This window comes from Poecilia formosa, unplaced genomic scaffold (genome assembly GCF_000485575.1).
Source record: "Poecilia formosa unplaced genomic scaffold, Poecilia_formosa-5.1.2 Scaffold1, whole genome shotgun sequence".
Lineage (NCBI taxonomy): Eukaryota > Metazoa > Chordata > Actinopteri > Cyprinodontiformes > Poeciliidae > Poecilia > Poecilia formosa.
Window position 1 is genome coordinate 995,193 of NW_006799940.1, and position 12,211 is coordinate 1,007,403.

Sequence of the window (12,211 nt, forward strand, 5' to 3'; positions counted from 1 at the left end):
CAAATAAAAATCAAAAGTTGTTGAATTCAGCAACAACTGAACCATTTTTTTTTCCACCTTTCCAAAAATGGAAATTAAAAATGTTACATTGGATTTTGTTTGCATATATATTTATATTTTTGATAAAATTCCAGTAAAAACATTGAAGTTTTTAGCTGTAATGTGACAAACTGTTATAATTTTCAATCATTTTTGAAAAATGGATCAAATAAATTTATTCCAACATTAAATTTTTATTTATACCCATTTAGAATTTTTAATTTAATTTAATTCTGAGGCTTAAAAACTGAATCAAAAGGAGAAATTTTAAAAATAAAGACGGTAAAACTGCCTGATTCACTTTAAAAATAAGGCTTGATTTGTACATTTTTGTTTAAAACATCAGTAATAAGCAGATCCGTTTTATATTCTCATGCCTTTTATCTTATTCTAGCTCTTTAAAATCTGTTTTAACTGATTCAGGTCGGATTTAAATCGGATTTTTCTTTAAAATGACTCGGCTCCATAATGTTTCTATACATTCAACATTTCATCGTGTTTCATGTTTGAATCCTAGAAAAAAAACTGTTTTGTGTTTTTATAAATCTGATTCATTTTTAGTAGCAGGATGTTTGTGTACAGAATGTAAGGCTTTTTATTTATGTCTGATTTTCTGTTAGTAAATCCTAATTGTTTTCCTTCATTCTCCATTTGCCTCATTTAATAACAAGGCGACAGATATTACAGGTTTGAACATTTATTACTAAAAGTTTTCACCAGAAATGAACAAAGATCGACAGTTTTGTTTTTCTACACAGCCATAATACAGTTTAAGCTGAGAAAAAGGCAGAAGTCCAGAGACCTGTTTGTGGTAAACAACCGTAAATCTTAGTGATTGTCAAAGCTGCAAAATATCACAGAAATCACCTTCATCTCGCCCAACTTTGGAACAAAACAAAAAGGAATAAATTTTGATCAAACGGCTTAAATTCACAAAAAAAAAAAAAGCAAAGTGGAGACGAATAAACCCAAATAAAGCTCAAAAAATTTGCAATTAAGCTTCAATTTCAGTTACATAAGTTATTTTAAAATAGATTTTTTCTATAATTATGCATTTTATTTATTCCTTTTTGTTGTATTCCTTCAATCCATACATGTTAAGTGCTTTGTTTCCATAAAACGTTTTTAACGAGGCACAAATGGACATTAAAAAAAAAAATTCAGAGAAAACTGGGGATCTGTTGGAACCGATATCCTAACCTTCAGTTAGCAGCAGATATTTTTATTTAAGGTTTGGACACTTCAGCGAGTATTTTCTGTTAGAACGGATTACAAAAATAAACATTTTAAGTGAGTTTATCAACCATTAAATCACAAAATCAGACCCATTACTTTCTTACCCAACAAATCCAAACAGTTTTTATTGTTTACAAAAAGTGTCGTCTGCTCTGATGCTAAACTTTGATATTCAAAGCAAAGTGTTGAGTTTATAAAGGAAAACTTTTCCTATTTACATTGAAGAGTTTAATTATCGAGTCATAAAAATGGAGAAAGTGAAACAAGATGAAACTTTGTAGATGTTTATTAAAGACAATAAACTTCCTGTTTTATGTTTTAACTTTGATTGTTTAAGTAAATGCATATTTAATAATATATTATCGCCAGGGTTTCTTCCGGTGTATTATAAGCCTGGCGGGCTGCCAGGCTCAGCATCGTTTATTTTAAGACCATATACTTTGTTTAGGTGTTAATATTGCCTTCCATTATAAGTGAAATTTTAACATTTCCTGGCTTTACCACTGAGCTTAGCTGGTTTTCTGAATGTATAAATCTGTAGTTTGATACGCTGTAGTTCCTAAAACCCATCAATCATCCAAACCTTAAAGTTATATTTAAAAAATGCATAAACTCCTGGTTTGCTATAGATCTAAAGCTAAAGATTCACAGTTACGGCTTCAACAGACCTCTGCTTGAAATTAAAAAAATAAAAATTCTCCATCTCATCGAATACGGTGAATTTATAAACATGGACTCCGCCATGTAAAAATCACCTAAAGTGACCAGATTTAGATTATTCTGCAGTCACTTTTTGCAGGTCAGGAGTTACACAGTGATGTCATCACCGTCTTTTACTTCGAAATCTTATGTCTGCTCGTCTTCAAACACTTAAAAATTGTGTTTATTTGCATAAACTCGACTTAAAATGATGCTTCTAAAAAAATCCCAGTTCAGGAAAACAGGCTAAAGGGAAAAACCTTTTAACATTTATTTTTCTTTTGTAGCTGAAGTGCCCTGAGGAGACTTGGGTTGGACCAAAGACGGTTTTCAATTGTAAAATTACCTCAAAAAGTGACAAAAATAACTTTTTAAACCTGCATTTAAAAGATTTCACCAAAGTGGTAGTTTATTGGTTGGAGCTCCAATAGCATTTTTTGTTTTTGTCATCACAAGTGCACATTTCAGTCTGCCAGATCCTGTTTTATGCCTCTTTGATTCGTAATACTTTAATTTTTAAAGGATTAACAGCAAAAACAAAACTTCAGTTTTTTTTTTTTTGTTTTGTTTTTTTTTTACATTCTAACAGGTTTTTAAGGCATTTCTGTTTGCAAATTACACTGCAGTAAGAAAAAGAAGAAGCTGTGAGGAGCGATGTAGAAATCTAGTGGTTTTGTTTATGATGTAGAAATCTAGTGGTTTTACGTCATTTATGCAGAAAATTTAATTACATCTAACAATACAAGCCTTGATGAACAGTGCGGTGGAAAAGTAATTGCCTCCATGCAGATTTATTTTCTGTCAAACTTCCATGTTCCAGATTAAATGAAATTTAGTAGAAAAACTAAATGATTTAATTTATTTAGAGGAGTAACCAAAACATCCAACCTGATTGTATGCGACGCTGTTGACTGACCGTGACGTCACGGACTCCAGAACTCCGCCCACTCCGCCATGATGGATCAATGCGCTCCTTTAGAGCCCATCTAAAATCAGACACCTGTAACCTAATATCGCTTCTATTTAGTTGATTTCACTTTGAGAATGGTCGTAAGGTGCTGCGCGGTCGGCTGCACCAGCAGACGGATAGAAACCAAACTTGTCATATTTTAAAACTTTGATGCAGCGGCCGTCAATCAGCCCTCGGTGAAATCAGCGATCACTTGTTACAAGGTACGAAGATTAAAGTTAAATTACTTTATAAGTATTTTTGATGACGGATATCAAATATCGCGTTATAGAGAAGGTCCGTGTCTAACCGTTGGTAACCATGGAGACAGTGCCGCACCGTCATGTAGCCTAGCATGTAAGGTTAGCATCTCGTCTTTTTACGTTTTTAATGTTGCTCCGTTTTAAGGGGAAACGCCGTTTATGACATAAATGTGTGAATTCAGGCAGAGTCGGTAATTTGAGCAACACGTCAGGATGGAGCAGGTTCGGGTCGGTTCCTAAGCTAGCCGCTTCCAGCTTCTGCAAATATCACCGTCTATGAGGCCCATTCAGGTGCGTTACGTTCACAGACAAATTAGCTCGACTCGAACCAGAATAAGCCATCAATAAAGTGGCAAAAATAACTTTGGAAAACAATTTCAGTCGCTCTGTTCAACATTCCCGAGCCTCAGTTCCGACGTCCATCATGGCGCCTGAATGATTTGGTGCAAAGAGTCAATAATCTTCAATGTTTTTTTACTCTCTTAATTGGGGCCGCACGTAATTATTTTGATGATTAATCAGATAAAAGAAAAAAAAAACATGCCATTCTGCTTATTTTTAATTTAAGTTTTGACTTGAACATGCTTACAACTTTTTTTTATTTATTTAATCTTTTATGCAAAATGTATTTCAAAAATGTAGTTCAGTTAATATGTTGGCCTTTCAGCAAATTGCCTTTTTTTGGAGTCTTGATTCTCCAGCTTTGATTAATTACCGCAAATCGGATTTAAACACTCCAAAATTATGCTTTTTATTTTAAGCATATTTGGATATTAAACATAATGATTTTATAAGGAGGGCCTTTAAATTTATTTTTGCCCATTTTTTTCTATTTTTTGAATCATGAACTCTGATCTTTAAGATAAGTGAGGCCTGCACTATTATAGATCTATTTTTATTTTTTTTTGTGTGAACTCATGGATTGTTTTTGACTAATTTTTGGGTAATTGTTAAATAAAAACTTTTGGTCATGATTTTAGATGGAGGAATTGACTTTTTCACATAGATCCAGGTTGGTCTGCAAAGCTTTTCTCCCTCAGTAAATAAAATCATAGAACAAAAAGCTATTTGAATCTAATCGAGTTTTCTTTGCTGTTAAAAGCTGTGACAAAGCAACTCTACAGGAGTTAAATAACGCAACACTGTGTGTCACAGTGAAGGCTGAGTGATCCACGATGATTGATATGATGCCCTATATGAAGTGGAAAGTCCTGACGCTGCGTGTCAGAATGACGGCTCGTTTCCAGGTCCGGTCTGTCCTCTGAGAACTCACCAGCAGCAGTGCACAGTGTGTTGAAGATTCACCAGTGGTCAGAGACTCCAGCTCTCGGTCTTTGCTCCTGAACAGCGTCGGTCCAGTGAGATGTCGTCGGATCGGAGCTTTAATCTGAACACTGGGCTTCGACCCCGCCTCCAGCGCTGCTGGGAGTCCAGGTGTTGGAGGGGCCGCCGGACGCCGCCGCCGCTGGCTGATCCGTGGACTCCTGCTGAGCGGGCCGGCGAGGGAGGCGGGAGCTGTGCATGACGTGAGCGTCCAGCATCTCCAGCAGCAGGTCGTACAAAGGCACGATGTTCTTCATCTTCATGCAGTGCAGGTGGTCCATGCCTTTGTTACTGCACATTGGAAGAAGGAAGGCCAAGAAGTTACAGGTTTTTAAGAAACTACAGACTGTAATCCATGCTACTGGGATTACCGTATTTACCGGACTATAGGTGCACATCAAAAAATATGTCAAGAAGAGAAAAAAAAACCCAAAAAACATCTATAAGATTTCTATAAGTACAAAGTAATACCAGCAGAGTTGGATAGTAACTAGTTACATTTGTTTGAGTAACTTTTGACAAAAATATACTTTTAGGAGTATTTTTACTACAGTGCACTTTCTACAGTGTAGAAAGTGCCTGAGACATGTGAGCTCAGGCACATGTCTGGCAAAAACAAATCACAGCTGGCAAAGACGAAAAGTTAAACGGCTACAATGAAGCTGTGTGAAACTTCAAATGAGAGCAGAAAACTGACCTTCAATTCATTAAAACCGTCAGCTTAATATTATTCCTGTGGCGAAATGTAATAAACATCTGAAGAAATTATTTTAGCTTCTATTCAGTAATTTCATTAGGAAGTATCGCTACGTTTACTTGAGTAAAATTTCTGGATTTTCTACCCACTGAATGAAAAAAAACACGTTTTAACTGAAAATTCAAACACAAACCTGCAGTTTTTGTTAAAGTTTTGTAAGTTTTTTTTTATGACAGAAATTAATTTGGAAACATTTTTTTGGTTTCTGATATAAATTATTGTCATTTTGGTTCTTAAAATACCAAAATTTCCACTTATGTTTTGGTCCATCTGATGAGGTAATTTTTAAATATTCATATTTTGATCAGTTACCCAATTACTTTTTACCAAATACTTTTTTACTTTTACATGAAGTAGTGCTGCTCTTACTCTAGTACAGGTTTTGGGGACTCGACAGTCCCAGTCTTAGATGATGACATTGTCATTTAAATCTAAATAATCTGCTGCAGGCCATGGCCCCAAATCAACATTTACACTGTGAAAATGGCTGCAAACAGATTCACAACCATAGAACCGAACAGCGTTGAAAAGCATCAATATCGCCTCCTACACAACGAACAAGAATGCAGTCAGTGGCTTCTGGATTGTAAGTCAATAACTAATCACTTGCCTTTTCCAGCAGCCATTGTACAGCTGACCAAACATGCTGGAGTTCAGCTTGGGTTGCTAGGTAACAATCTGAAGGTTTTTGAATTAACACCACAGATATTAACTTACTGCTAAAAAAGAAACAGCTGGGTGGATTTCCTTCAACACTTGGTCTGTTTTTAGAACCAGTAGAAACGCATAAAACGCCCAAAATGTGAATTTTGTATAATAGATCCCCTTTAAATATGCATCATATTTAAACTATTGCAGTTCTAGCTCCAAATTTAATCATTTTTTTAGCCTCCAGGAAGTTTTCTACCAGAATTACTCTATTTAGTTCCATCCATCTTCTCCTAAACTCTGATCGCCCCGCAGCATGATGCGGCCGTTAACATTTTTCCACTTTTATTCGCTGTACGTCTGCATCCTCCTCTTTCCTCCCACTTAAGTCTTGTGTCAGTCAGACATTGAGGAGTTTTTGCGGCGAGGAGCCTGCAGCATCGGAGCGTTGGTGAGCCGTTTACCTGACATGGCGGATGTGTGAGAGCAGCATCAGGAGGTGGGCGAGGCGCGTGTACTGCTGGCGGAAGGTCAGGCCGCTCTTGGCGATGGCCCACACCAGACCGTCGGTGACCGAGTCCAGGAGGCGCAGCAGCTTGGAGCGACTCTGCAGCTCCTCGCTGCCTTCGTTTGAGCTCAGGCACATGTCTGGTCACAAAGACAAGATCACAGCTAGCCGCAAAGTCCAATTATCCAAGAGACAGACGAAAAGTCCACAGCTGCAATGAGGGCGTGTGAAGCTTGAAGCGAGAGCAGAAAATTGACCTTCAATCGATTTAAAGTGTCAGCTTAATGCGATTCTCGTGGCAAAATGCAATAAACATAAAAAAAAGACAATTTTAGCTTCTATTCAAATGAAAATGAAGCAGATAACTCATTTTTTCTTGTGACCAATCACATGTGAGAAAAGGAATGAGAAGTGCGCGATTATGTAACGCCGGAGAAAGACGCAGCTTGTGTTTATGGAAACTATTCAGGCATCAAATGTTCGGAGCGGAAAACAAAGCACTCAAAGAACCCGATATGGATTTGCTGTGAACAAATTCATTATGTAGTAAATCTCTTTAAAACCACTTGGACACATTTCCTTCTCAGAATACGCATTCATTTCTGACCACATCCTGCAGAGGAGCCGCAGAGCTGCTAAAATTACAACCAGTGCGTTGTGCTAATCCATCTTTTACGCCGCTTAATGTTCCCTGTCAAGTTTACCACTTGGAGCATAAAATCAAGTGAAAAAGCTCTTTGTTTCTCGCTCCAGATTTGGCATAAAGACGCCCACAGAGCGCTTGACCCATCTTTTTGCTGGTTTTAGTTCCACTCTGCACCAGCGGGTCGCATCAGGACGCTGGACCTGCCAGACTGGACACGCAGCTGCGTCATTTTCTGGTCCAATCAAACCGCCGCATTTAAGGCCACGACGAGCAGCGACTGTAAACATACACACAGCTGCTGTAAGAGCTCAAAACGACTCAAACTGAACACAAAATGTCACTGCTGAACTGAAAGCTGCTGGGTTTTTGCAGTCGGAGGGATTTTGACCACCTGCCTTCCTCAGGAATCTCCTGGCGCTTGTTGATCGTTTCCTCATCCTGCCGCCGTGAAACAGTGAAGCTGCAGTTTCTTCACTGGTAATTCTGCCAACTTCGCCTCAAACTGCGTCTCTAGGAACATTCAGAGCCTCTGCTACATTTTTCTCCCTTTTTTTTTTTTAACAAGACGAAGATCTCTTCTCAGAACCATTTGGAGGATTCTGCCGACTCGGGCGTATTTGGAAGGAGCAGTGAAATGTTAAACAGTCCAGATGTTTGTGGCGTTCCATCTCATTCTCACCCGACGCAGCAAGAGACGCGAATGAGGCGAAGCCGAAACGCTGCGGAGCCAACGTGTACGAAACGTCCTGAGAGGGTTTCTCAGGACGGCAAAGTCAGACTTTATGGACGAGGATTAGAGCCACTGGAGGAAGAAGAAATAAGACCTTTTTCTTAGATTAAAAGCCAAAAAAAAAAAAAATCAGAATTCTGAGTCAAAATTCTCAGAAAAAATTAAATTCTCAGATTAAGGTCAAAATTCTTAGATCAAAGTCCAAATTCTGGAAAAAAAACAATAATAAAAAAATTCTGAGATTAAAGTCAAATTCTGAGAAAATGTCAAAATTAAAATACAGACTAAATTCTGAAATTGTCAGAATCCTTAAAGTCCCATTTCTGTCTTTTTCTTTCCTGAAGTTTTAATCCTGTTTTGTAAAATGTTGTGTTCAAATATCTGTAGTTGAACCACAAACCTGAGCAGTTTTGATCGGCCTTGATTATTTCTTCCACATGACCAAAAAACTCCTGAAATCCCAAATTTTTAAAAATAAATTCCTTTAAACGAAAACATCCAGGCTGAATGTTTTACTTATCGCTTTAAATCAAACTGTGATGAAACATTGCGTTCATCAGAGCAGAAAACGCCGTTTCTGGTTTTGTTTTTGTTTGGGTTCCCGTCGAGCCTCCGGCGAACCGGGCGGCCATGTTTCATCTGTGACGTCAGCAGCGGCGGCCCACACAGACGCGCTCACTCACTGGAGTTGAGGAGGATCATGGCCTTGAGGCAGACGTACTCCTCCCTCGTCAGCTTGAGCTCTCTCACTCTGGACGTGGCGGCGATCAGCATGTCAAAGATCTCGGCGAAGCCCTGGACGCAGCTGCCCTCCTCCCTGCCACACACACACACACACACACACACACATCCTGCTGCAAACCCTGATGCACAAACAGTTCAGGAAAATTCATCAGAGCCAGACGACAAAATCCAGAGGAAAAGTCAGACGGCCTGCAGAAAACGCGATCAGAGCCGTTTTAAATAATCAACAATGAAAGTAAATTGTTTGCAGTGTTGTGTCTGCATGTCTGCACAAATATGACAATAAGATTAATGTGCAGTTTGCGTCGACTCATCACTGCAAAAACACAAAATCTTACCAAGTATTTTTGGTTTAGTTTGGTGCAAATATCTTAGTTCACTTGAAATGAGATAAAACTAACTGAAGTAACTTTCCAGCAAGAAATAGGAGCTTAAGTCAATAATTAGTTAATATTAGTAAGAAGAGGACGTAAAACTAGATAAAAGAAATACTTTGTGAGATTTTGTCTTTTTGCAGCACGGAAATGTCAAATGTCAATTTTAAATCTTTCAAACTAAAAATTCCATGTTTTCTTTCTCTAAAATTTCTAAGATTGATCAAAATTTGAGTTTTGTAGCAAATTATTTTTGTCTAGTTTTAATGCAAATTTCTTGAAATAAGACAACTTATATTTAACTTCTTAGCAAGACAGAATAATTCCTTAAATTCAGCTTTCACACGCAGATTATTTCCCTTACAATTCGAGAAAAATGTTAAGTGAAATAATCTGGCAGCAAAACATTGTTATAAATTAAAACAATGTTACAAAATATCAGTATTTGTATTTTTACTGATATTTAAAAAAACACAAATGTATACTTCAGAAATTTAAAACAAAAAAAGCCACAACAAAATTTAAAGAAGAAATGTTTCCATCAATGAAAACAAAATTTATAAAAATAAGACAGAAAATATATTTTATTTATCTACATTAAATTAGTGGAACTATTACTTTTTGTCAATATTAAATCAATAATTGACTCAAAAAAGCTCCTATTTTTTATTTCAAGTTACTTGTGAGTTAATTATTTATTATTATTTCATTTTTCTAAGATATATGCACTAAAAAACAGAACAAAAATACTTTGTAAGATTTAGTTGTCTTGCAGTGTGGGTGCACAAATTTAAATCAGTTTTTCTCTAATCAATACAGGATCGAACATACTGATCAGAAATAATTGTGATAAATCTATTCCTGGAATAATCTTCAACTAATTTAGTAATTAATCGACTCAAATCAGGACATTTTGTAGTAATTAATCCAAAACTGTGTGAAAAATATACAAAATTTGAATTTTAGATTTTTTTAAAAAATGTTTATTTTCTTATTTAAAAATGAATCAAGTTGTTTATTTGGATATTTAATGCATTTTTAATATTGTATAAATGAAAAATCTGCAGATTGAGTCCAATTTTTACCCCATTACTTGTACGAATAATCGGTAGATGAATCCATCGCTCAAATAACCGTTAAATATAAACGCACCGCCTGGAACGTGGTTAAATGTCCTGCAACTCGTCACGTCTGAACAACAAGTCGTTTTTCTTTTTGGTGGCTGCTTGTGTAATTGTTCTGGTTCTGGTTCCTCATGCAGAACGCCTCGTTTCCTGGCATCCATCTTTGCTTTCATTCATTCCCCGCTTTGGGGATGGCATTTACAAAGGCTAAACTTTGACTCGCTGTCGGGAAGAGGTTTTGTTTTTCAGGATGTAGATTATGCGTTTGGAATTGCGCAATAAAATCAGGCGATAAACGTCGAGATCAAAGCGGCGGCGGTACCGGCTCAGGCAGAGGTCGGGGGAGAAGATGAGTTTCCCCGGATGGTCCACGGATCTCCACATCAGCCCCATCATCAGAACCTCCAGCCAGCAGCACTCCAGCAGATGGACCTGGTCCAGCAGACAGAGCTCCACGAAGCCTGAGGAGGAAAACGATGACCGAGGTCCGAGTCAAAACTGATCCCGAACCTCCAGCATAAAGATGTCGGTAAACAGAAGAGAATCTAAAGGTCGCATCGAATTCACAGAATCAGAGCCGTTTGGTAAGAAGAGACCAAAGTCAGGCATCGCGGTTAAAACCCAGGAAATTAGTGGTTGGTTGGAGTCAGAGCTTTATCTGCTTGATCTTTGTTTAGTTTGGCTTTGGGGCATTTTGGATGATGAGGAGGAGAAAAACTCAGAAATCTGAGATCAAATGACGAAATTCTGAGAAAATTTCAGATGAAGAGTCAGAAAGTTGAGAGCAGTTGTCGACTGTGTTCAGTGACTTTGCATTTTATGACGTAAAGCTCTTGTTGCTCAAAGGCGCTTTGCAAAATAACATTTCATTTGGTTTTGAGCAAAGTCAGAATTTAGTGAAAAGTCGTAATCCTGAGATTAAAGTCGGATTTATTAGTTTTTTTAATAAATCTGACGGATTCTGTGAAGGATTGTCCACAACATGCCGAGGTTGTCGAACGCCTCCGAGTCTGAAGGGAAAATACTCCGGCTGCTTCACAACAGAAGAAGAAAAAAAGCCAGACTCATTTTACAAACTGGTTTGTTTTGGCTCATTTACAGCGTTTGCTGGATTTTTACTCACATCAGCTGTAAAAAGGTGACGAGTCATTAAATTTCAGCCTGAGAGAGTCTGATCTGATAAAACATTCGCTCAGCTTTAGGTTTCAATTTCAGCAGACGGGTTTCCACGCTGCATGAAGCAGAGACAGCGGCCGCCATGTTCACCAGACGGTTTCATCGCCGACGGCAGATCTGAGCTCATGAAGACGTTTTATAACATCAGACCAGATAAAAACTAATTACAAACCACAGGCTCTCCATTTACATAGAAACGATTTAATTTACAGGATTCACTTATTTTTTCATTGTTGTAAAAATTATGAGAATAAAAGATTTAATTTTATAAAATATTTTGCTGCTGTAGCAGATTAATTTTGCTCGTTTACATCAGATATACGAAGATCTGATAAATATCTGTTTGTTCCTGCTAGATTGGCGCCAATCTACAGCAGCACTGAAGAATCTGAATTAATACGAGTTACATTTCATTTCCTTTGGGATCAATAACGTTTTTGATACATGACATTTTAAATTCCTAATTGCATTTTCTGAACCAACTGGAAAAGGGTTTTTTTGTAGTTTTTTTTACGTTTGATGAAAGTATTCAGCCTATTTATTTGTAATTAATTTTTTAAAAATATAATCACATATAAAAGACAAAAATAAAAACTGATTAAATCTATTTTTGTCAGTTTCTTATACTTTACTCCTAATTGCACCAAATGAACAAATTAAAGTAGTTTTTAATTTTCAAGGATTTTTACAGTCACACCACTTTTGCTTGTTTTTGGTATAAAATTCAGACTCGGGTCCCAGATTAAGACGTTTAATACACAAATAAAACATTTTAATTAAATGTGCTGTGCTGGTGCAAAATTACCAAATAAATTTATAATTCAGTGCATTGATGTCTGTCTAAAAAAGGAAGGTCTTCAGTTTCTGATATCGGAACCAGAAGTGAAAAGTGGATCTGTGCGTCCCAAACTAGGGGCCCTGCCCGGGGGCCCCCATGCGCCCCGGTGGGCCCCGGCGGGTCCCGGCCGCCGTCCCTGACCGTCCCCGGCCTCCGA

At 37.4% G+C, this 12,211-nt stretch overlaps 1 protein-coding gene across 2 annotated transcripts in view; it reads right to left on the minus strand.

Moving 5' to 3' along the window:
- Positions 1–452: 452 nt before the first annotated feature.
- The window catches only part of esr2a (estrogen receptor 2a), a 24,537-nt gene continuing 12,778 nt past the window's right edge, over positions 453–12,211 (minus strand). For both annotated transcript variants that reach the window (XM_016667418.1, XM_007576835.2), the window contains exons 6-9: positions 10,363–10,501; positions 8,482–8,615; positions 6,379–6,562; positions 453–4,800 (exon numbers count right to left, since the gene is read on the minus strand). In XM_016667418.1, the coding sequence (XP_016522904.1) occupies positions 4,569–4,800; positions 6,379–6,562; positions 8,482–8,615; positions 10,363–10,501 (689 nt within the window). In that variant the 3' untranslated portion in view covers positions 453–4,568. The remainder of the gene's footprint in view (positions 4,801–6,378; positions 6,563–8,481; positions 8,616–10,362; positions 10,502–12,211) is intronic.